This window comes from Nothobranchius furzeri, chromosome 15 (assembly GCF_043380555.1).
Source record: "Nothobranchius furzeri strain GRZ-AD chromosome 15, NfurGRZ-RIMD1, whole genome shotgun sequence".
In the NCBI taxonomy this organism is placed as follows: domain Eukaryota; kingdom Metazoa; phylum Chordata; class Actinopteri; order Cyprinodontiformes; family Nothobranchiidae; genus Nothobranchius; species Nothobranchius furzeri.
Genome location: NC_091755.1, coordinates 33,380,637 through 33,406,924, shown reverse-complemented (window position 1 = coordinate 33,406,924; position 26,288 = coordinate 33,380,637). Strand labels below are relative to the sequence as shown.

General features: G+C 42.1%; 1 protein-coding gene across 2 annotated transcripts; it reads left to right on the top strand.

Moving 5' to 3' along the window:
* Window positions 1-884: 884 nt before the first annotated feature.
* On the top strand, window positions 885-25,969 carry sema3b (sema domain, immunoglobulin domain (Ig), short basic domain, secreted, (semaphorin) 3B). 2 transcript variants are annotated; one of them, XM_054746346.2, is made up of 17 exons: window positions 885-1,245; window positions 4,788-4,945; window positions 5,922-5,984; window positions 15,048-15,167; window positions 15,314-15,407; window positions 15,518-15,637; window positions 16,549-16,691; window positions 16,831-16,945; window positions 18,211-18,280; window positions 18,425-18,569; window positions 21,480-21,699; window positions 21,782-21,873; window positions 22,244-22,285; window positions 23,811-23,968; window positions 24,057-24,112; window positions 24,865-25,004; window positions 25,304-25,969. In XM_054746346.2, the coding sequence occupies exons 1-17, from the start codon at window positions 1,083-1,085 to the stop codon at window positions 25,817-25,819; spliced, it is 2,415 nt and encodes an 804-aa protein (XP_054602321.1). In that variant the 5' UTR covers window positions 885-1,082; the 3' UTR covers window positions 25,820-25,969. The 2 variants fall into 2 exon arrangements, with proteins under 2 accessions (XP_054602321.1, XP_015822874.1); XM_015967388.3 differs by having other exon boundaries at window positions 18,422-18,569.
* Window positions 25,970-26,288: the final 319 nt, after the last annotated feature.

Genomic DNA, 26,288 nt, shown 5'->3' with positions numbered 1-26,288 from the left:
GTGTGTGTGTGTGTGTGTGTGTGTGTGTGTGTGTGTGTGTGTGTGTGTGTGTGATATATATTTGTATTGCAGGTTCACAAACTAGTGACCTTGCTTTGGCTGCGGTGTGTTGTGGTATGTGCCTAACCCAGTCTGAGATTTCTGAGACGGTGAAATAAATGTGCAAAACAAACCTCGTTAAGTTCTCACACACTTCCAAACTGTAAATAATGTGTGAAGGTAATTATCTATTACTCATACACTCATATCAATACAGAAATCTGATCAAAATAATCCACCAAGTGGCCTCACACATGCTTTGTTCTGACAAACACTGACAGAATCATCCATTCATCTGTCTGTTTGTGTTACTGTCGTCTCATGGGGCCTCAGAAACAGCGATGTGCCGGTACGGGGGGAGAAAGTGTCAAAGTGGGAATGTGGGGGTGGGTGCTCGGACTTGGCAATGCCTCAGACATGGAGAGGCTTGGCTTGGCTCATCTGAACATATCTCTGGCTCACAAATGCTGTCTTCATCACTACGATGAGTGTGTGTTTTGGAATCTTTCCCCCAGTCTCACAGTAATGTGTAGAGATTATAGCGTTGGTGCCATGATGGAGGCTGGCATTACCACACCCTGGAATGGGCATCAATCTGATTTGGCCTAAATATACCTCAGAAAATGTGTGTGTGTGTGTGTGTGTGTGTGTGTGTGTGTGTGTGTGTGTGTGTGTGTGTGTGTGTGTGTGTGTGTGTGTGCGTGCGCGTGTGTGTGTGTGCACGAGGACATCCCTGGTTGAAGCAGTGCACATTTGTGAATTATATCTCTCTCTCTCTGCGTCTCTATTTTTAGATCTCTGCCCATGTGGAATGGTTTTGTCCTGTCCTCGACGTGAGAGGTGAACTGTGACGTCCTTCAGGAGGGGACCAGTGACTGGATTATGAATCTCCTCCAGAGGAAATAGTGCATTTTATAGATTACCCTAATTAGCTTGGAGCCAACAGAAGAAGATTTTGTCAAACTGTAAAAAAAAATTTAAAAACAGAAATAGAAGAACTAATATTTTTGGGGAAGAAAGAAGTTTGTTTAAGAATTACCAAGATGATGACGATGATGATGATCACGTGCAGCTCTCTGTTGGTGCTCGGGATGGCTGCTGCTCATACTTCCTCCAGTACAGTGACTCGTGCTTCCTCTTCATCCACATCCTCCTCCTCTTCCCCCTCCTCGTCCTCCTCACCACGCATGAAGCTTTCCTACAAAGGTAGGAACGAATGAAGCTCCTCATCTGCTTCTGTAAACCTTTTATTAACTAACACACACACACACACACACACACACACACACACACACACACACACACACACACACACATACAGAGAAGTCAGCGTGATGTCCTGCATCGCCACATAAACCAGGGAAGTGTTCCATCACTCAAAGGTGGTAATTACAGACTAAACTTGATCACCGAGGATGAAGACTCACTGAGGACTGTCTGCTCAGTGGAAATATGAACCCCTTTAACTTCAGCTGAGGGTAACATGGAGGAGAGTAAACCGAGGAACATTATTCAGGAATTTTGTAGGGTAGGGGTGAAGATTGATAAGCCTCCATCCACAGTACCTGACACATAAATGCTCTCTATGCCTTTCCAGAGACTCTTTGATGCCAGTGGCCAGACATGAAGCTTTATGAACAGCCTCCCTGCAGAGAAACAACTTTTTAGTACAACCCAATAACTATTCACCCTTACATTTTGCTCCTCCCACGTGTCTCACTTGTCAAAATCGATGACCAGCCTGTTGTGAAATGATGAAAATTGATGCTGTTTTGAGACTATTATGTTTTGGTAGCTCTCAGACTAGCCATCTGCTCATCAGTTCTTTTAGAAATAAAGTCTCTTTGTCCTAAAAAAAAGCTGTTCAAGAAGTTATCAATACGATAAGTTATTTAAAAAAGGGTTTCATGAAAACAGACTTGAAAATAACCCTAAAAGTCCATTCAAGCATCAACAATAGATTCCAGTCTTTCTACACATCCATGGAAGTCACAAAAAGGCCCATGAACTGCAAATAGTTCATATTTATCTAGAGGAACCAAACAACAACACAAATCTGTTGCTTCTGCCTTTTATCCTTTACAACTTGTTAAACCAAAGCACGTGTCCGTTTTAATTAACTGTGTCATCATTAGGCCCAAGGTTATTTCATCTGCAGTATAGGAGGACTGAGTCATTTGGCCTCTGATGTCATACAGGCAGTTATTAGGTGGCGTCAGAGTTTGAACAATAACAAACTAATAAAACCACTTAAACACATAAGAGAAAGGGCCTTGGTTTAGTTTTCGTAAGCTCCTAGTTTAAGCTAGGACAGCAGAGGAGGATGCTTATTTTTATGACTCCTCTGGCCAAGGGCTTTTCTTTCCACTGGCGGCTTGGTTTGACTATTGTGGCCTAAATTTACAAAGACATGTTAGATTTTCCTGGGCACAGTTCCTCCTAGGAATTGTTTTTGCCAGTTGGTAACTCCAAGGACGCTCATATTTTCCATTGAAACCATTTCTGTCAGAGGATTTGGTCCTCCCTCCGCCTAAGGAAACAGCTTTGAAATGTTATTTAAATAACTCAAATGATGCTGTAATCTTCTTTATCAACCACATGACTTACTGCTGCCCTGTAGCTAGCCAGCTGATTTTGATCTAAATATTCCAATAACGTCAAAACATTTATGGCATGGATTATTTGAGTTTGGCATCTTTCCTGAGTCATAAACTATTATTACTTTGAGAAGACAGTGAGTTTATGAATGTCATAAAAGCACACAGCACTGAGAAAACTCTTGATTATCTCTTCTTTGTATATATTTAGCTTCAAATATGACAGAATAGCTTAAAGTAATATTCTGTCCATTAAAGGAGCAATATGTAAGAATTCTACTGTGAAATAAACACAAATCAGTCTAATGTCTCAATCATGTTGGAAGGAAACATTCGATCACATGGCTTCTCCTACCACTGCTATGCAGACGACACCCAGCTCTATCTGTCATTTCCACCGGACGACCACACTGTCTCTGCACGAATATCAAACTGTCTCTCTGACATATCAAAATGGCTAAAATCCCACCATCTCCAACTCAACCTCTCTAAAACTGAACTACTTGTCATCCCAGCAAAACCATCCATACAGCACAATATCTCAATCCAAAATGACTTCCTATCTCTGACTCCTTCAAAGGCAGTTCGAAATCTGGGTGTTGTGATTGAAGAACACCTGAGCTTTAAAGATCATGTTGCCTCTGTTGCTCGTTCATGCCGCTTTGAGCTGTATAACATATGAAAGATCAGACCATACCTAACACAACATGCCACCCAGCTCCTGGTGCAATCTACTGTCATCTCCCGCCTCGATTACTGCAATGCCCTTCTAACTGGTCTTCCAGGCTGTGCTGTGAGACCTCTTCAAATGGTCCAGAACGCAGCAGCATGTCTGGTCTTCAATCAGCCAAAAAGAGCATGTGTCACCCTTCTGTTCATTGAGCTCCGCTGTCTACTGCTAGCTACATGCATCAAATTCAAATTGCTAACACTAGCATACAAAGTCCAAGATGGTACGGCTCCCATCTACCTGAATCCTCTTGCAAAGGCTGACATCTCAGCCCGGCCGCTCCATTCAACACATGATCATCTGCTAGCAGTGCCTACACCACGCTCAGGACAATCCAGACTCTTCTCATGCATTGTTCCACAAATGTGGAAAGACCTACCAAGCACTACCAGAACAGGGGCTTCCTTTTCAATTTTCAAGAAACTCCTGAAGACCCTGCTCTTCAGAGAGCATCTTCTAAACTAGCGCCCTCCCTGCATCCGTACCCCTCTCTACTGTCCACTCCTTGTTCCCTACTCTCCATGATTAATTATGCTGTCTCACTGCCACCTACGACTGACTGGAAATTGTTTGTTGTTGTTTTTGTTATTGTTGTTGTTAGCCTCAAGGGCAACATGCCAATTATCACTTGTAAGTCGCTTTGGACAAAAGCGTCTGCTAAATACATAAACATAAACATAAGGAAAGTTATATTAAAATAGATTGTATTGTCAGCTGGCTTGGGGTGTTGTCAGGCTTCCTCTTTTTGAAGAAAAAAAATAAACAAAACAAAAAACAAACAGAAGTGGGACATTGTCACTGTTTATATTCTGTAAGTTTGTGAGGTTGTCGAATCTACAGCGAGCTAACGCAGACACCGGCCGGGCAAAAGCGCCAGAGTTGTTTAAAGAACCAAAACCAGTAAACAGGATTGACCCAGAAGTTATTTTTTGACCCCTAAGAAGCAACGGCATACTTTTGTTTAACTCTAATATCGGGTAAAGCAGACTAGCGGCTAAAGTTGAGCTAGCAATGCTAACGTTGAACTAGAAGCAAATAGTCTCCGGAAAATATCTCAAGCTACTTTTTCTATAACCAACAATTCAATATTACAGTGAAATGTATGAGTGAAGTGAATAATGAGTCAATCATGGTGTTTACTTCCTTTAATTAGTCGTTCGGAACTATGACAACAAGCTAACAGCACGTTGGCAGACAATAACACTTCCTGTATTGCTGGAGACAAACAACCGTAAAAGTGTAGTAAGTAACATTTTTGCCTAAAAATTGACTGCAGTACCCACATTTGACCCCAGGATGTCTTTCTTACAAATTGCATCTTTAATTTGTCTCGTGTTCTATAACTTTCTATGGACAAGTTTCACTCTGTGGATCCATAAATCTTGTACTAAATACTCTTAAAATGGTTCCACTTTGTCCAGAATTGCAACAGTTCCACGGAGTGCGCCGTTTTGAGCTGGAGCGCTCCTGCTGCTTTAGCGCCATGCTCCTGGACGAAGAGAGGGGCCGACTGTTTGTGGGAGCCAAGAACTTCCTGCTGTCACTCTCACTGGACAACATTGCCAAACAGGAACACAAGGTAAAGCTGCTTATCTGTAGACTATGTGAGGCAATTAAAGGTTCATTTATGGACAGTAATTTGCAAAGTCGTAAACTTTAACACCATCATAATTGTGTTTTATGAACTGGAGCAGGAAGAGGCTGTTCCACATTATAAGGTGCTTAGCATTTTTTAACAACGCGTGACTAAATGAGTATTTAATCACATGCTCTTTTTCTTTTTTTTATGTGGAAATATATCTTTTAAAAATGTCTGAACAGCCTTGTGTTTTTCTGTTATAAACCTGGCCAGTCTGGAAGTGACTCATATTGTTTACTTTCTAGAAATTAATTATTACCTCTATTATCATGGATGATCTACACGTTGTTGATAAGCATCGTACACATAAACACATCGTTTCACTTTATTGTCATGAAGAGAATACTCTTCACTGTCTCACTTTGAGGAAAGAAAAACAAATGTGTGATTAATTGAAAAGAAAATCTGTTTCCATCTGAAAATTTCATTGCATCCTGTAGCTGAAGGTTTTACAGTGAGTAGCAGTAGTCTACGTAGCAAAAACACACATTTATAGCCTTAAAAATACATTATTAAGTACACAAGTGCTTAAAACCTTTAGAATGTTTGGTGTTGCACACAAAACTATGGTTTTACAAGCCAAGTATAGCTCACTGGAAAGAGCTGCCCACAGCTGTTTGGAGTAAATTACACGTTTGATGTGTCAGAGTTGAAACCTTTGTTGGCTTTAGGTGAATTTGATTCATGACCAGGAAGTGCAGATTCCCAACAGTTGAAGTCGTTTATGCTATGTGGTTAAGCATGCGTGGGATAAGGAAATCTAAATTGTAGACAGCGCAGCAAGTGTGAAACAGACGTGGACAGGAGAGAGTGAAACAAAAGCTTGAAGACTAAATGGAAATCTTTTTTGGAACACCAAGATGTAACGCCACTTGTTTAAGTGCTTCATTCACGCTCAGCGTTTTCCACGTTTCAGATCTACTGGCCAGCTCCTGTCGACTGGAGGGAGGAGTGCAACTGGGCAGGCAAAGACATCACTGTAAGTGTCTTGAAAACATCCTAAACTCCAGTTTAAAATGTTGTTAACACGACTACTCATCAGGGATAGACACAGCACTGAGAAATGAGAGGGCCATCACAATACTACCTTTTAATCCACTGTCGTCATGGGAGTCGTCACAGGACACAATGACCACATGCAAACAGAAAACCTGTAATAACGGGTGCAGCGCTCCCACTCCTGGACCTGCCGTGTGGGGAGATCGCTTCCTCGTTGTCTAGTTATTTGAAATGCCATGTGACTGAGATTTAAACAGATTGCATATAAAATCAGGAATGACAACCTCTAAGTCGAAACTGATGCTTTAGCATTGCAAATATAACATATTGTGATACTACAGCAAAGAGAACTGAAATATGCTTTATCGAATATTCATTATTGACTGCATTAAATACATAAATTTTTTATTAAAATGGATTATAACAATTGTCTCAAGCCCAGTTCACACAACAAGAATTGAAATTGTTGGCCACTTTTTGAAGCATGAGAGACCGCACTCATGGTGATAACATCACGGATGTACTAGTTTTGGTCCTGCAGCGTGTGCTAAGCAACAACTCTGCAAATACTACACACTACACACAAACCGCTTTCACGCTGGGATATTTCCCACTTGAATTGGAAAACCTGAGACAAAAAAACTTGACTTTGAAGTAAACAAACATGGTGGAGGCGAAGCATGCTGTGCACTTCCATCACCTCGCTTTCTGATTGGCTAGACTATACATTCAACAGGTAGCACGTTTGTTCATCCCCAAAAATCAGTTTGAGACAATCGGAGTGAACCCACTTTGCTTGTGAGCACACCAGAGCAGTTACGGTAAGATGAGGTAAGATAAGATAAGAGATAAGATAAGATAGGTAAGACTTTTTCATAATCTTTCTGGGATTTTAACCATTTATTTAAAACGACAGCAAATAGTTTCAGCGGTTCATTTAGGATTTGAGTAAAACCAGAAACATGAAGGAGTTCAAGACTCTGTCTGATTCTTTGCATTCAGTAAACCTGCTCACATGAATTCACCTACAGTAAGTTTCATACAGCTGCCTGTCCTCCATTTGGTTCCATTTTGATATAAATAAATCATAAAATAATATTTTTTTACTCTGATCTATAGCAGAACTTTTACTTTCTAGAAGTCCTACCTTTAATTTTGGGTTACTGACTAACCTCTGGTTGCCACAACGAGCCTACAGACCACCCAGGATTTCACGATAGGCAGTGTGTGTGTGTGTGTGTGTGGTGTGTGTTTGTTTTTACTTATATCTTTGTGTAAAATATAATTGCCCCATCAGCATGTGGAGGTATGACACAAATATCCACTCATACTTTATACTCATGTGTTTTGCTGTGTGTTAACATTTATTCATGTACCTAAAGTAACTAAAGTGTGTGTGTGTGTGTGTGTGTGTGTGTGTGTGTGTATGTGTGTGTGTGTGTGTGTGTGTGTGTGTGTGTGTGTGTGTGTGTGTGTGTGTGTGTGTGTGTGTGTGTGTGTGTGTGTGTGTGTGTGTCTGTATGTGTGTGTGTGAAGCTAACCCGTCATTAGTGTGATTACACAGCTGTAGTCGACAGACAACGAGCTCCATTCATACGAAAATCCAGGCGTCCGATTTCAAATGACCGGGAGATGGTCTGTCCCTGTTCATGTTTCATTGTGTGTGTGTGTGTGTGTGTGTGTGTGTGTGTGTGTGTGTGTGTGTGTGTGTGTGTGTGTGTGTGTGTGTGTGTGCGTGCGTGCACGTGTGCGCGCATGTGCCACAGGAGATGGTGAGTTGTGAATAGAGTTAATAAATTTGCTCCAGAAGAATCAGTTTTTAAAAAAAAAAAAAAAAAGGACCAAATTACACATTTAGGGCATTTTTGGGGTGGGGGGTGGGGGTGGGGGGGGGTGTATGTGATAGATGCTCTTCACTTTTTTAAAAATCTAAACACAAAACTGAAAAAAACCCTTCAATTACTTTTTAATCAACTCTTTCACTATGAATTTGGAACAACATTTGAGTAGAAAATTACTGAAGTGCAACCAATGCAGACAAGGCAGGAAGTTGGTGAAAGACGTCCACGTAAAGATTTTTTCTCACACAGAAACAAACAGAGACATCTGCACACAAACACAGACTGACAGTAGCAGTAAACAGTTGACACTTCACTCAGACATTCAGTCTAACGCAGGACTCAGAGTCACACCAAAGCTGGAATTAAAACCAAAAAGTATCATCGTAACATCTTTGTTTTTGAGTGTTTTACCCTTTTGAGGCATCAAAAGTGTCACTTTGTTCGTTATCTTAAGTCTGTTGAAGAAATTACACCAGAAATGTATTCCTGATTAAATAAAAAATAGCTTATCCTTTCCTTTAAACAAGATATAGTTGACACCTCATGCTAATTAAAAAAATAAGAGAGAAAAGGTTTGTATAAGAAGCTGTTCAGATTCAACTTGTGCACTTTGTTTCATATAAATACCCAGATGGTACACATTCTGTGTCAACAGCTTTATTTTCACAATCAGATCTACTTGTATAGGACTGCATCTAAAAAACAAACACATGCATTTTTTATAAATATTAATGCACAATAATGCCTCCATGTTTATGCATGAATACCAATTAGCCATTTCCCCCACCTGGTATTTCACAAAGTCTATACAGTAGTGACAAACTTCGTTTATTTACTTTGGAATAACAATAAAATCAATTTCCATTGTGGAAAATTACATAAAAATTATATGATGTTACTCCTGAAAACTTTTTTTTAAGAATTTGCCATTTAGATGAATATGAAAAATCTGATTTCAAAATTAGATGAAAGTCACCTAACATTATTTTGACTGATATCATCTGAAATCAGTAATACATTTCTCCAGTTATTTGTTATCCAAACCCTTTGTATTGTGTTTTGACAAGAAAAAAAAAAGAAGAATAACACATTAAATAAGTTGCAATTTGTATAAGTTCAGAGTTCAAACATCAGTAAATATTTGAAGAAATTGGTCCAATAGTGGTCGATGCCGCTACATTCCTGTGACCAACAGCAACCATCACGGACATTCCTAAACTATTACACTGATCTGTTTCTGATGGAGTCTGTCTGTGCACCACCACGGCTTCTCAGCTATTAACTTTATTAACATTTCCTGGATCATAAGAGCCTAAGCTGCAGAAATGAGAAATAAATCAGTTCAAACCTTAAAATAGAATTGAAAGTGTTTTTATGGTTGGCTAGGGATGGGGAATAAAAGCCCTGTAAATATAAGTAAATGCATAATGAATGAGTACTGGTAGAGCTGTATCTTGGTATCCTGAGCTCATACCAGACAGATGGGAGAGTGACAGAATAACAAATTGGTCAACCAGGTTAATCATACCCAGAAAAGACAAAGACTTGAAGAGAAAAGACATCCACAAAGGAACAAAAGAGCTTTTGGAGACAGGATGACCAGAGCTGAAAGCTCAGGCTGGGCTGAGGTCACCACCCCATTTTTACTCACTGTTTCAAGTAATGAGTCGGTGAAAGGTCAAAGGTTGATCAGTCAACCCTTTACTACTCCTCCCTCAGAACTCTATATCTGCCCTCACACACACATGCACACACACAGTCAAGCTGAATTTGTGATTGCTGATATAATTCACCGTCTTTGCTTTCAAACAGTTATAGTGCCTTATATACCGTCCTGCTCTTCTCTTTTGTCACATCAAAGAGGTTCTGCTCACCATGTGACACTCCCTTCCAACAACACACACACAACACACAGATCAGAATGGTAAAACCCTCCTTACCTGATTCAAATGTTAGATCTTTACATTTCTGCAAACCATCAACATCTCACTGTGAGCTTTTTGTTACAGACTGTAGCTGCAAAGAGCAAAATTTTTGTGCTCAACCATAATTTTCTCTGGTCTCCAACCAAGCAGAGCTGGTTCCTAACCACAGATTTTTTTGTTCCACATTAGATTTAAAGAGGAATTATTTGATGCATGTTTTAAATATTGTCACGGCTTGTAAATGAATGCACCAGCATCAGGGGACATCTTCTGTTTCAAGTCCACTTTCCCTCCATTGACTTAATTTACAGTATTTTCTTTCCACAGACAATCAGAAGGTATCTCTTGTAACATACAGCCCTGGAGAGACATACTGTTAATAATAATAATGGTGATAATTATGATGAATATTGCATCTACACATTCATTACTTAATGGGTCAGAGTCCTCTGAGTTTGGGGTTCTAAGATTGCACAGATAATGTGTATCACTGAATCTCTTAGTATACATTAGGTCACTTCCCAGCAGTCCCTTGAGACTGAGGTTACTGTAACCTAACTCTGAGATGGGCAGATGTGTGTGGAGGTCAATAACACACTGTCCTAATAGAGCAACGGCAAGACTAAAAAGAGGTCAGGACACAGAAAACTGTCCAGACAAATGAGAAGGACAAAAATGGTTTAGAAATTATTGATTGGTGTAAAAGATTCTGGAAATCCATCTTTGCCTAATGCCATTTCTTATTTTACTATTATTTGCTTTGTTGACACCAACATGTTTATTAGAGCAACTCTAAATACAAGTTGAACGCTTCTTCCTCCTACTGGTTGAAAGCGGAATTACAATTGTTGTAAACAACCCTGCTGTAGCTAGCGCTGACAACGACCTAATGCTAACACAAGCCAACTGATACTAAAATAAGCCACCAAGTAAAAATATTCGCTCTGTTGGTCAAAAAATATATTAAGTCCAGAAGCAACAAAGCCAGATCACCTGGTCTGTGAGTTTGTATCCTCCTTTAGCTCCCTCGAACAAAGACCGGGCCGATGTTCACTCTGGCTCTTATCTTAGCCTCGAAAGGCATTACTCTCTTCCTATTACTTCCAAGCTCCGCCACGATGCCAGCAAAAAAAGCTAAATTCTTATTCTTCTCATGCTTTTTATTGAGAGTTGGCAAACTCATCGTCGTCTTCCTCCGCTTATCCGGGTCCGGGTCGCGGGGGCAGCATCCCAACTAGGGAGCTCCAGACAGTCCTCTCCCCGGCCACCTCCACCAGCTCCTCCGGCAGGACACCAAAGCGTTCCTGGAACAGATTGAAGATGTAACCTCTCCAACGTGTCCTGGGTCGACCCGGGGGCCTCCTGCCGGCAGGACATGCCCGAAACATCTCCCCAGGAAGGCGTCCAGGAGGCATCCTGACCAGATGCCCAAACCACCTCAACTAACTCCTTTCGATCCGGAGGTGCAGTGGTTCTGCTCCTAGTCCCTCCCGAATGTCCTAGCTTCTCACCCTATCTCTAAGGCTGAGCCCGGCCACCCTATGGAGGAAACTCATTTCGGCCACTTGTATCCACAATCTCGTTCTTTCGGTCATTACCCAAAGTTCATGACCATAGGTGAGGATTGGGACGTAGATCGACCGTTAAATCAAGAGCCTGGCTTTCTGGCTCAGCTCCCTCTTCACCACGACAGATCGGCTCAGCGTCCGCATCACTGCAGACGCCGAACCAGTCCGCTTGTCGATCTCCCGATCCCTCCTACCCTCACTCGTGAACAAGATTCCGAGATACTTAAACTCCTCCACTTGAGGTAGGACCTCTACCCCGACCCGGAGTTGGCAAGCCACCCTTTTCCGATCGAGAACAATGGTCTCAGATTTGGAGGTGCTGATCCTCCTCCCAGTCGCTTCACACTCAGCTGCAAACCTACCCAGCAAGAGCTGAAGGTCAGAGCTGGATGAAGCTAGGAGGACCACATCATCCGCAAAAAAACAGAGACGAGATTCTCCTGCCACCAAACTCGACACACTCCACACCACGGCTGCGCCTAGAAATTCTGTCTATAAAGGTAATGAACAGAACCGGTGACAAAGGACAGCCCTGGCGGAGTCCAACCCTCACCGGGAACAGGTCTGACTTACTACCGGCTATGCGGACCAAACTCACGCTCCTCTGGTAAAGAGACTGAATGGCCCTTAACAGAAAGCCACCCACCCCATACTCCTGGAGTGTCCCCCACAGGGTGCCCCTGGGGACACGGTCATAAGCCTTCTCCAAATCCACAAAACACATGTGGATTGGTTGGGCAAACTCCCATGCCCCCTCCATCACCCTTGCAAGGGTATAGAGGATCAGATTCAGAATCAGAATCAGAAAAGGTTTATTGCCATTTTCAGTGAACTAAACAATTCACAAACTAGGAACTTGCTTTGGTTCTAATGTGCTACATATAACATATAACATGAACGAATGAGCTGGTCCACAGTTCCACGGCCAGACCGACAACCACATTGCTCTTCCTCAATCTGAGATTCAACTATCAATTGGATGCAGCAGACAGGTACTGGACCCTTCTCTCCAGTGATCCCCCTATAGTTGGAACACACCCTCAGGTCACCCTTCTTAAAGATGGGGACCACCAACCCAGTCTGCCACTCCACAGGAATTGCCCCTGATGACCAAGCAGTGTTGCAGAGACGTGTCAACCACGACAGCCCTGCAACATCCATAGCCTTGAGATACCCAGGACGAATCTCATCTGCCCCCGGGGCTCTGCTGTTGTGTAGTTGTTTGACTACCTCAGCAACTTCTGTCCCTGAGATTGGACAGTCCATCCCCAGGTCTCCCGGCTCTGGTTCCTCCTCGGAATGCGCATTGGTGGGATTGAGGAACTCCTCAAAGTATTCCTTCCACCGTCCGACTATAGCCCCAGTTGATGTCAGCAGCTCCCCATCCCCACTCTAAACAGTGTGAGCGAGGTGCTGCCTTCCTCTCCTGAGGCGCCGGACAGTTTGTCAGAACCTCTTTGGAGCTGATCGATAGTCTTTCTCCATGGCCTCACCAAACTCCTCCCACACCCGAGATTTTGCCTCGGCAACTGCCACTGCTGCACCCCACTTGGCTATCCGGTACCTGTCTGCTGCCTCCGGAGACCCACAGACCAACCACACCCTGTAGGCCTCCTTCTTTAGCCTCTCTTCACTCGGGTGTCCAAAACATACGGCCGCAGGTCAGATGATATGACTACAAAGTCTATCATCGACCTGCGACCTAGGCTGCCCTGGTACCTAGTGTAAAGATGGGCATCCATATGTTCGAACGTGGTGTTCGTTATGGCCAAACTGCGGCTTGCACAGAAGTCCAATAAAGAAATACCACTCGAGTTCAGATCAGGCGGGCCGTTACTCCCAATCACACCCCTCCAGGTCAAGCTGTCATTGCCCACATGAGCATTGAAGTCCCCCAGCAGGACAATGGAGTCCCCTGATGGAGCACTATCTAGCACTCGTCCCAGGGACTCCAAAAAGGGTGGGTACTCTGAACTGATATTTGGCCCATAAGCACAAACAAAAGTCAGGACCCGTTCCCCGACCCAAAGGCGTACCCTCTTGTCCCCCGGGGTAAACCCCAACACACAGGCAGAGAGTCTTGGGGCTAACAAAAAGCCAACCCCAGCCCTCTGCCTCTCACCCGGAGCAACTCTAGCAAAGAAGAGTGTCCACCCCCTCTCAAGGACTTGGGTTCCAGAGCCAATGCTATGTGTCGAGGTGAGTCCGACTATATCTAGCCAGTACTGCTCAACCTCTGCCACAAGCTCCTGCTCCTCCCTGCCAGCGAGGTGACATTCCATGTCCCAAAAACCAGTTTCCTTGTCCAGGGATCGGACCGCCAAGGCTCCCGCCTTGGTCTGCCACCTGATCCGCACTGCACCGGACCCTTCATGTTCCTTCTGCGGGGTGGTGGGTCCACAGTCGAATGAGCCCATGTATCCGGTTCAGGCTGGGCCCGGCCGGGCCCCATGGGCGAAAGCCCGGCCACCAGGCGCTCGCTCACGGGCACCAACTCCAGGCCTGGCTTCAGGGTGGGACCCTGGTAAACCTCCGAGACGGGTACTCCGACTCTTTGAATTTACATCCATGAAAGATCCTCTGAACCGTTCTTTTTTTCTCACCCTTCACCTAAGACCAATTTGTCATGGGAGACCCTACCAGGGGCACAAAGTGCCCCAGACAACATAGCTCCTAGGATTAGGGCACTCAAACTTCACCACGATAAGGTGACGGTTCCAGGAGGAACCTTGAACCATCACTCCTCCTTGAGTTGGCAAACTGAATAAGCTAACTGCTAGCTTTTATATGAGCTACTAGCACAGCTATAGCAGTAATGCAGATAGACAGACCTCCCACTAGTGTTCGACTAGTGGGCGACGGTGGCACAGGAGTTAAGTGCTCGCCCCGTAATCGGAAGGTTGCAGGTTCGAGCCCCGCTCAGTCTGTCATTGTCGTTGTGTCCTTGGGCAAGACACTTAACCTACGTTGCCTGCTGGTGGTGGTCGGAGGGACCGGTGGCGCCAGTGCTCGGCAGCCTCGCCTCTGTCAGTGTGCCCCAGGGCAGCTGTGGCTACGTCGTAGCTCATCCCCACCAGTGTGTGAATGTGTGTGTGAATGGGTGAATGACTGATTGTGTTGTAAAGCGCCTTGGGGGGTTCCAGGACTCTAGAAGGCGCTATATCAAATACAGGCCATTTACTGTGGTTTCTGGACAGCAGAGTGCTGTCCCATGTGAAGTTGCTCAAGAACCACTGAAATCAGTTTTAAAGTAATAGTATTAAAGTATTAAAACTCTTTACTGTTGCTTTAATTTAACCCAAATGAACAGCAAATAATCTGAGACAATTTTCCAATGTGTCGAATAATGGTTTAAACTATTGTACCATTAGTCAAGCATTTTCCTTTGAACAAATGCTGGAGGAATGTGTATGTTCAGCCAGGACACAAAGAGTGTCACAACACTGTACTGGACAGAGATCTGAGACCATCAGTGTGTTGTTACTGCCAAAAGGAGTGAGGAGCTCTGTTAGGAATGTACGTCACTAAACCAAAAGACACAAAATCCACATTTAGCATGGTACATTTCACAGCGAGCGACAAAATTTGTTATACGTGCTTTATAATTCATGGATCTAGGATTATCATCAAACATGTAGACACAAAAGGGAAGAATCACACTATGAATTCCCACCCGGAGTTAAAACCACACCAACTGTGTCTGTTTCAGTTGGACTGTGTGAACTATGTGAAGATTGTGCACCACTATAACCGCACACACCTGTATGCCTGTGGAACCGGGGCCTTTCATCCTACTTGTGCGTTTGTGGAGGTGGGAAACAAAATGGAGGTGAGGAATGCATGAAAACAAAACAAAACCAAACTCACACTTTTACTCAGCCTCATCTTAATATAATCACAGAAATTATAAGAATATAACTGGAAGAAGGGTTGAAAACACAGCATGAAATAATAACTCCTCCCTGCCGTCATCAGGACCACGTGTTCAGGATTGATCCATCTAAAGTAGAGGATGGGAAAGGGAAGAGTCCGTATGATCCTAGACACAATGCTGCATCTGTGCTCATCGGTAATCGGAGCCACACACAAACATTTGAGTATTTATTTTCTAACACACTCTTGATTCTTAGGCATGTTGTACTTAGATGTTTTATGCTCATCATTGGACTTGTTTCCTAGGTGATGAACTATATGCAGGTGTGGCCACAGACTTGATGGGACGGGACTTCACCATTTTCAGGAGTCTGGGAAGACGCCCCTCAATCCGCACAGAGCAACACGACTCACGCTGGCTCAATGGTGAGTGTCTATCATAGAGACCCAGCATTCCCTTCATGTAAGAGTTTTAAACTAGGATCATTTTACACCCTGTTTACAAAGAAGGACCATTTTTGACCAACAATCTTACAGTTGATTACCATAACGGCCCTAAAGATAATCTTATCAGATAATCCTGCCATGTGTGGTGTGTTATAAGCACTCTTATCTGCTTAGAAGAACATCATAAATCCAGGTTTTCAAACATGTTGGATTGTCTTGTTTTGATTTTTGAGAACAAACAAATGTGCTGCCTGTTGAAAACTACGTGTAGTTAATCAAAAAAGGAGGTGACAGAAGTGTGCATCATGCACCTCATCCATTTTGTTAGTTTACTTTGCAGTCACGTTTATTTATTTATTTATTTATTTTTTGGAAGATGTCTGAGTGTGAGATGTCCGTGAGTGAGACTTTGTGGCACTTACACTCACCGTGATGTCTTTATCACCACGTGTGGTCTCGTGTGCTTTGAAAATCAGCTGATAATTTTAAAATGTTTCTGTGTAAACCGGGCTTTATTCACATCGCATAGAAGGTTTAGCAACAACTTGTGTTTTTCTACATGTTATGGTTAAATCTTTATTCAGTTTGAGATTTTAGAATATGAATAAATGAACAAACATCATGTAAACATTCTGTGCTTAAATGTGAAACTAAATATAAAACACCCTAACAGACAAATGCATGCACACACACACACACACACACACACACAGAGAGAGAGAGAGAGAGAGAGAGAGAGAGAGAGAGAGAGAGAGAGAGAGAGAGAGAGAGAGAGAGAGAGAGAGAGAGAGAGAGAGAGAGAGAGAGAGAGAGAGAGAGAGAGAGAGTAATGAAATATGCTGTATTTACTGCAGCTTTTCTTTTCTTTGTCTTTGTTTTCTGTTATCCAGAACCAAAGTTTGTTGGCTCTTTCTGGGTTCCTGAAAGTGAAAATCCTGATGATGACAAGATCTTTTTCTTCTTCCGGGAAACCGCGGTCGAGGCTCAGGGTTTGGGAAAGTCCACTTACTCTCGAATCGGACAGTTGTGCAGGGTGAGAGACGGCTAATATCAACAAAGTCTCAAAGTCTGGATAAATTAGATTTTATTATGTTGCAAGATGGACATAGGACCTAGATATTCCTTCAGAATAATACCAAGAATGTTTTTGAATGAGTGTTTTGTCTGGTCAGAATGACATGGGTGGCCAGCGGAGTCTTGTGAACAAGTGGACAACATTTCTCAAGACCCGTCTGATTTGCTCGGTACCAGGAGCTGATGGGAGTGACACATACTTCGATGAGCTGCGTAAGTTTACCACAGCCTAGGGCCACAAGCAACATGACTGTTGATGTGCAAATATATATATACATATATGTATACTGTATATATATATATATATATATATATATATATATACACATAGTACAGACTCATCTACATTTGTAAGGTGCCGGTTTGGCAGGAAGCAACTAAAACTCACTGAGTTAGAAATCTCGCTTCGGGGCAGAAAAAAAACTTTCATTTCCAAAACAGTCAATCCAAAAGATGCCGCAGTGTAATCTATGAATGCATTTTTAATGATTTAGAAGCCAGACAGAAAGTTGAACATTATCTGATTGTCAGCAGATTACTTCTGGATTTCTACTCAGAAACATAATCAGATGTTTCCAACAGGAAGTGTTAAGAAGAGCCTGACAAATGAACTATTTCTGATGTGAGTTAAGGATTATCACCACATCCCAGATTTGTGTAGACTAGGAAAAATATTTGCAGACTGTAAATCATTAATCAGAACTAAAAACATTTGAAGCTACTTTTGTACTAATGGCATTTCTATGTAGATTGCAGCTACTGATTCCTTGGGGTGGCTCAATTTGTCTTTAAACAAATGTTCTGCAGAGAAATCTTAAAACAACTCAAATTATTTCAAGAAAATTCAACAACTTCTGTTACTTGAAATAAAAACAGTCGGCCTGCAAAGGAAGAATTTCCTTGTTGTATTTTGAAGGTTGTGTTGTTATACAACCCTTCTGAAACCTGCAGTCATGGGATTCACTCAGCAGCTGCTTATTCAGAAAAGATGTTTCATTTTTGAAGGATCAGTCCGTTCATTTATCTGGGCAAGAATGTGCCTTTCCCATTAAAGAGGGAACGGTTAACTAAGTGGAAGGCTTTGCTCAAGCTTTACCTTCACCAACCGCCACCCCTGTCAATCACAAGTCTCTTATCTTGACAGTGGGTTTGTGACGACACCTGAGGCCAAAAATGAAGAAAAAAAAACCTTTGTTGTGGAATGGTGTGACTGTACACACATTTTTAATAGATGTATTAGAGATAATAAGTACCACGATCTGGCAAGTTACTAAAATATTTAGATGTTCTGTTAAAATGAAGTTTACTAACCAGATTATTGGACTGCAAAGGATTTTCTTCCATGTCATGACCTCCAGTAATCAGTCTCTTAAAAGTGGTTAGACATGTCCATGGGGCATTGTTTACCTTTGTTCTGACCTTTAACCTCTGGCCTACTGCCACCTGACCTGAATGTGTCTGTGTGTGTCCGTCCTCAGGCGATGTGTTTCTGCTGCAGACCCGGGACAGAAAGAACCCCCTGGTTTACACCGTTTTTTCGACTTCCAGGTCAGAATTTATTCATGCGCATGAACATTTGTGCACCTCTTTCTCCTTCTCCGTGTGCGTGCAGGAGAGAAGGAACAATGAGAGCGCATGCCTGTTATGTGCTTGTTTGTCATGACTAACCCTGCTCCCGTTGTTCCCCAGCAGCAGTGTGTTTAAAGGCTCAGCTGTGTGTCTTTACTCCATGAATGACATCCGGAGGGCTTTCCTGGGGCCTTTTGCTCACAAAGAGGGGCCCAACTACCAGTGGGTCCCTTTCCAGGGAAAAGTCCCGTATCCTCGCCCAGGAATGGTATGCCAGCCTTTGCAGTGCATTACAGAGCAATGGCAACTATTTATAATTACAATGTGGGTGAGGGCATAAAGTGATGTGACAAACTATTGACCAGAAATTGTTACAATATTCCTTTTTTACGTTAGGTAAAATTCCATATGATGTAACACATGTAACACGTTTGTGTAACATTTTTGGGACTTTGGTAAAAAAAATTAAGACAAATCTTCACTATTTGGTAAATTAGTTATCAAATTCCAATTCCTCATTGGGAACGTCGTTTACTAATCAAAGCACAGGGAGAGCGTCTGTTTGACGTAGAAAGCAGCGTTCGATGACCAGAAGAAGCAACGTTTTTTACAACGCTCTGTAGGAGACCAGAAAGCGCCGTGGGGTCTTTCCAATATCCTTTTCAGATTTAGATGTTCAAAACGGCAATTCTAAAGCAGTGACAACTTTGCCTATCTTTCTTTCCTTCCATTCTGCTTCACCAGCAACTCTGTCAAATTTTAAAATGTTGGGTGTTTGGCGACATCTGGCAATAACAGTTCCTATTGAGTTGCAACCAATCAGAATCAGTTAACCCTCCCACTGTCCTGATGGGTGTGACCCCGCGAGGAAAGTTGACCATTAAGCAGGGTTGATGGTTTATCCCTTGTGTCCACGTGGCAGGGGTGAGGAGTGAGCACCACCTCACCCCTGCCACGTGGATCTCAAGGGATAAACCATCAACCCTGCTTAATGGTCAGCTTTCCTCGCGGGGTCACCCATAAAGACTGTGGGAGGGTTAAAGGCACACTTGGCAGTTTTGCTTGCTTTAAGCACCTCCTAGTGTTCGTTATTAATTGCCTGTGGTTAAACCAAAAATGAAACATATCTCCCCGCTGTGCATTTGTCTTTTTAACATCTTAATCTAAGAGCTGAAATGTCTCTCCAGCCTTCACTGGGTTCTATAGGAGTGGTTCGTCACTAAAATAAACGTATCAGCTGTGCTCATGATCTAAAACATGCAGTAAATGTGCTGGAAGCAGACTGCAGCACTGGCATGCCGCTCTGAAGTTGCAAATGCGGTATTCATCAACCTTGTGAAGGGTCATTTTAGCACATACTGACAAAATAAATTATTTAAAAATATGAAAAAGTTGCATAGTATGGCTTTAACCATGAAGCTTGGTTTATGCTTGACACATTCACTTTCCGCGCGGTGATGTGGCTCGCGGATAGAACGCGCTTCACAACTTGCAGCGTTTATGGTTCGTGCGGCTCGTCTCTGCGGTGAGCCAATATTCTCCCAAACTGTAGGGGGCAGCATGGAGCTCTACGGCATGCATCCAACACTACACCATAGTAGAAGTAAAAACTGTTGTTTACAACATGGCATTCCAGCATTTTTAACAGCGTCCTCGTCTTTTCCGACAGTGCGAGCTATTTCTCTCCAAGAATTATTAACAACATGTTGATCACGGTGATCTCTGAGAGCTGAATCATACAAATGTCTGTATTTATGAACCTCTGCCATACTAGTTCTTGCTGGTCCGCCATGTTTTTCCGCGTCCGACCGTCCGCGTGGTTAGAAATTTTCGTAGGTGCGCGTTGCGGAAATTTTGGGCGGTGCGGAGGCGCGGCGGAGGGGCGTGGCTGTTAAAATGACGCAACTTTTCCGCGCGGAGCCGTGCGGACCTCGCGGACACGTCAAGCATAAACCAACCTTAAGTCCCATCCATTGACTCTTTTGGCCATTTCCGAGTACATATCCCAGTTCAGGTACTCAGTTGATCTCTGAAATGGACCGGAAGGTGGTCTTTCAGGCCAGCATGGTGAAATGGAGACACGTGCATGCTACAAACATTTGCTCAAATTACCCAGAATTTGTGATAGTGTGATCAGGCCTTGGTAGCAGAAAGTGATCAAGCAACTAAGACAGACGCTCTGATGAATTTTTCCTTTTCAAACCTGACAATGCATTCAAAATCTCAGCACTTATATGGTTTTCATGCAAATGAGGATGCCTGCAAAGTTACCGCATTTAGCCTTATTGGATCCTGTTTTTGGTTTCAGGCTTTCATGCTGCCTAGCGCCAGCATTTAACTAGATTTTAGGAGATTTGAAGACAAGGAATCTGAATAAAAGTTTGGGCTTTGGGGCTGTGAATGTGTGTTGCTGAAATTTAGTCTACAAATATGATTTGTTAAAAATCATACTAATTTTAATTTAATCAGTTTATGATGAAATTCTGGTTCTCAGACCTTCTTTTCCTTTAGAAATTCTCCACATTCCTCCCAATCAATATCACAGCTCTAACACCCTGGTAAGCACACAAGCGTTGGGTCAGCAGGATCTTTTCTGCTGAACTTCAGCTGCTGCTGCAGCAGTTGAACGACCCTCGCTGCAGAAAAGTTATTGTGTTTTCCCTAAAATCAACTCTCCTTCACATCTCCTTCACCTCACTGGGCTGTAAAACCACAAAATACATCAGATTTTAAGAACTCAATCAATTATGGTAAATAATTCAGAAGTGCTGGTTGTAAACGTGTTGTGTTTTAAAAGCACAATCCAGACTAACAAAAAGAAAATGTATTAACTTACATAGATTTTAGTTTTAGAGGTGTCACAAGCTGCTGAAGTGCATCTGAGTGTGGAGAAAATCCTGAAGTGGAATTTTAATCTGAGAAGCTGGACTCTGACCTGGAGTAAACCTTTTTCCCATTACATTACAATGACCTCGCTGTCGCCTGTTCAACAGAGGAACACTTCAATTAAACAAATTCCCAATAACCGATTACACAGCAGGGGAGTTAAAACTCAAGTTTGTTTGAAATATGTTTCAGCTAAAAATCTGTCAACTTTAGAACCTTTTTGAAATTAGTTCCAATAAAATGGAGCTTTAGGGAACAATTTGTCTTTATAAATCTCTGTTTTCTCCATTAGTGTCCCAGCAAGACATTCGGCAGCTTTGAGTCCACAAAGGGCTTCCCTGATGATGTGATCCAGTTCGCGCGTCACCACCCTCTGATGTACAACCCTGTCTACTCAATGGGCCGGCGACCCGTCTTCGTTAGGACGAACGTTGACTACAGCTTCACACAGATTGTTGTGGACAGAGTCAATGCTGCTGATGGACAGTATGATGTCATGTTCATTGGCACAGGTATCAGAGAATTTTTACCTTTCCAGATTATTTGTTGCAGGTGTGAAATGAAGGTAAACTAATGGTTTGCGTGTTATTTCAGACAAAGGGACAGTGCTGAAGGTGATCAGTGTCCCCAAGGAGAGCTGGAACAACATGGAGGAACTTTTACTGGAAGAGTTGGAGGTTTTTAAAGTAAGAAGAATATAAAAGGTTTAACATGGATGAGGTTAAAATCAAAAGAAATATTGCATCATACTGAACTCTCATTTTTATTTCATGTAGATAGAGGTTTAAGCCTTAAGCTTTTTTTACACCCAATGTCTTTTTCTGAGACTTGTTGTTCAAATAAACATGGACTAAAGAGGTCAGAAACAGACTGGATAAAGTATTACAACTAGTGGTGAAAACTATAGAATTCCTTTATTATAAGGAATGTGGCTGTCTCTATGACGGATGTTTTTATTTACCCTTTAAAAGTATAGTCTCATATAACTGGTTGAATGCCAATCTTTTAAGAACCAGTGAATGACATGTTAGTTAAATTGAGATATTTGTTTTTTAGGATGCTTCGCCTGTCACAAACATGCAGATTTCCTCTAAACGGGTAAGTTTGCTACATCAATAATACAAAGGAACACATTTAAAAATAAGGCAAAAAACTGATCCTTGTAATCCGAGGATGAACGAATGAATGAAGTTTTGTGTACATGTATTTATGTATATATATATATGGATGGATGAATGAATGCGTGCATGCATGTATGTATTGATGGATGGGTCTGCACATGCATTTGTGCATGTATGTATGTATGTATGTATGGATGTATGTACTGTATTTATGTATGTATGTACCGTATGTATGTATGTATGTATGTATGTAATGTATGTATGTACTGTATGTATGCATGTATGTATGTACTGTATGTATGTAATGTATGTATGTATGTATGTATGTATGTATGTATGTATGTATGTATGTATGTATGTATGTATGTATGTACTGTATGTATGTATGTATGTATGTATGTATGTATGTATGTATGTATGTATGTATGTAATGTATGTATGTATGTATGTATGTACTGTATGTATGCATGTATGTATGTATGTATGTATGTATGTATGTATGTATGTATGTATGTATGTATGTATGTATGTATGTATGTATGTATGTATGTATGTATGTATGTACTGTATGTATGTATGTATGTATGTATGTATGTATGTATGTATGTAATGTATGTATGTATGTATGTATGTACTGTATGTATGCATGTATGTATGTACTGTATGTATGTAATGTATGTATGTATGTATGTATGTACTGTATGTATGTATGTATGTATGTATGTATGTATGTACTGTATGTATGTATGTACTGTATGTATGTATGTATGTATGTATGTATGTATGTACTATATGTATGTACTATATGTATGTACTGTATGTACTGTATGTATGTATGTACATATGTACTGTATGTATGTATGTATGTATGTATGTATGTATGTATGTATGTATGTATGTATGTACTGTATGTATGTATGTATGTATGTATGTACTGTATGTACTGTATGTATGTATGTATGTATGTATGTATGTATGTATGTATGTATGTATGTATGTATGTATGTATGTACTGTATGTATGTATGTATGTATGTATGTACTGTATGTACTGTATGTATGTATGTATGTATGTATGTATGTACTGTATGTATGTATGTATGTATGTATGTATGTATGTATGTATGTATGTATGTATGTATGTATGTATGTATGTACTGTATGTATGTATGTATGTATGTATGTATGTATGTATGAATGGATGGATGGACGGATGGATGGATTGTCGTAGAGTCAGATTACGTAAAAACACAATTATATTTTTTGAAGCTGTTCTAAAACTGTTCATCTGTAGATGAAACAGTGTTTTTATCAGACTATACTGAACCAGAAAGTTACAGAAATCATTCAGCCTCACCTGGAGGCATCATAAATTCTCAGCACTCACGTGGAGCTGAATGTTTGGATTCATGACAGATAACAACTCATGTTATTTTTAATCCCACACATTCCTGAACACCTCTTATCAAGCCTTCCCGTCTACTTTCTGCATGTTTTTAACAGCAACAGCTGTATGTTGGCTCCGACACGGGAATCGCCCAGGTCCCTCTTCACCGCTGCAGTGTTTATGGGAAGGCCTGTGCTGAGTGCTGCCTGGCCCGAGACCCGTACTGCGCCTGGGATGGGACTTCCTGTACTCGCTACCTGCCAAACACTAAAAGGTCTGCGATTGAATCATACAACATGCACATATGATCAGTGCTCAGTGTATAAAAGACGATGTGAAATCTTTCATTTCTGTTTTATCAGACGTTTCCGTCGTCAGGATGTACGGAATGGAGATCCTAACACCCTCTGCTCTGGAGGTAAAATTACTGCATTTGTGACTCATTAAGAAAACCTTCCTATGTACATTTATATAGGAGATTTTAAAAACAGATCATTTTATTCCAACATCAAAGAAATATCTAACCTTTCAGCCTGTAAAACACCCAGAATACTTCTCTGTGGGTGACACCCCCCTCCCAGATCACAATACCAGCATTTTTCCTCAATCTGTCTTACTGCCACACAGCTAAATCAGGCTAATCACTCCAGCTGAAAGAGCTCCTGAGTAATGCGATTACATCAAGTGGCATGCAATCCGGCTGAGTTAAACTAATGAAGGTCAGAGTAATTGTCTTCGATGTGATTGGCCTTGCCCCAAAGTGCTGATCAGTCTGTACACCATTGTTTCTCCAGTAAACCAGATGCCGCTGCAGCTACCTCTTTCCTTTAATTCTTTTCAAGTTCTTTTAGCTAGGAGAGAAATCCCAGTCAATATGTTGGTGATAAAAATTCCAAACAGAACACACTTTCTTTAAATTTCCAATCAGCCATAAAACCAGCTGTTAAAACAAGATTTTATTGTCCAATAAATATGTATAACTGCTCAGTTCAAATCTCTGCTTTAATATTTATATTCCAAAGGAATGACTATTACATATTTCATTACATGCTTCTCTTTCTATAGTATTGTGCCCAGTTCCATGTTGAAAAAAAAAAACCATATTTTTATTAGGAAACATCCAAACTGAAATCCCAAACATGATATTTCTGTCTCTGCTGCCACCTGCAGACCACCACAAGCATCGCGTGGCAGAGAGGAAGTTGTATGGAGTAGAAGGAAGCAGCACTTTCTTGGAGTGCATCCCCAAATCCCTTCAGGCCAAAGTCACCTGGACATACCAGAAACAACCACAGAACCCACGGGAAGAGGTGAGGAGGCTTGCAGAATGCACATTTAGTAATGACGTGGAGTCTGAAGTACATTATACTTGAAAAGCACGGAGATGATGATCAGTCTTACTTTCAAGTTTTCATTTCAAGCTGTCCTTGAAGTTAACAGTGTGCAATAATCACACGTGAAGAATCTTTATTGCCATCATTCAGTCAGATAACTTTGCATTAGTTAATAATTTTGTAGAATGATAATGTATTCATACAACTTAAAGTTCAGCTTCAACAGCAGTTATGAATGTTTGAGGACTTTGTTTGATCATGTTTGTTGCCTTCAGGTACGTCTAGACGATCGCATCCTGCAGACGGAAAGGGGCCTCCTAATTCGCCGTGTCCTAAAGAGAGACATTGGCGTCTATCAGTGCCATGCCATGGAGCACGGGTTCACCCAAACATTGCTGGGTATCACCTTGGAAGTTGTACCATCATCATCATCTCCCTCCATCTCTAATTTACCCTCTGATGCACCAGTCCGATTAGATCCCCGCAGCGGAGGTGGTTCCTCATTACCCAATCAAAAGTTCTGGTACCGAGACTTCATGCAGCTGGTGGACCACCCCAACCTCAGCACCGTCGACCAGATTTGTGAGCAAGTTTGGGCACGGAAAAATGCCGGCAGCGACCAGATGGATAAGATTTTCCCTGCTGCCGGGAAGGACATCCTGCCTCAGGGTCCACCTGTCCGGCCAGCGAATAAGAAGTGGAAGCATCTCCAGGAAATCAGGAAGGGGAGAAACCGCAGGACCCATGATGGGAAACCGAACCCTCGGGCTCCACGCAGCGCAGGGGAGTAACGAAGCAGAGACTGAGATGGAGAAAGAAAAGACTGGTGGGCCAAGAACTCATGGAGGTCCTCATACATACAGTTACATGTGTCTACGCCACACACACACACACACACACACACACACACACACACACACACACATACACACACACACACACACACACACACACACACACACACACACACACACACACACACAGTACCTCCTGTATTGTGTATATTTATCTACGGATTCTACGCGGTACAGCATTCCCTGAGTCCTCATCCCAGCTCCTGCATGTGCTGCCTTACAGCCCAGACGTCCTCTGCACGATCCCTTTACACCGTTCCACTAGAACAGTCCGACGAACAAGCGAGTACTTGGGAATAAACACTCACTCATACTCATCTGTCATTTCGATGCCAGTGACTGTAGACGGAAGGCCTATTCATGGGCTCATCCTAATCTAAACAAGTAAACTTTGTAATTTACACGG

Excerpts from the sequence above, each read along its gene's own strand:
- sema3b (XM_015967388.3), top strand. The coding sequence starts at position 1,083 with ATGATGACGATGATGATGATCACGTGCAGCTCTCTGTTGGTGCTCGGG. Across the intron at positions 23,969-24,056 it reads TACCTGCCAAACACTAAAAG|ACGTTTCCGTCGTCAGGATG; the intron begins GTCTGCGATTGA and ends CTGTTTTATCAG. Across the intron at positions 24,113-24,864 it reads TAACACCCTCTGCTCTGGAG|ACCACCACAAGCATCGCGTG; the intron begins GTAAAATTACTG and ends TGCCACCTGCAG.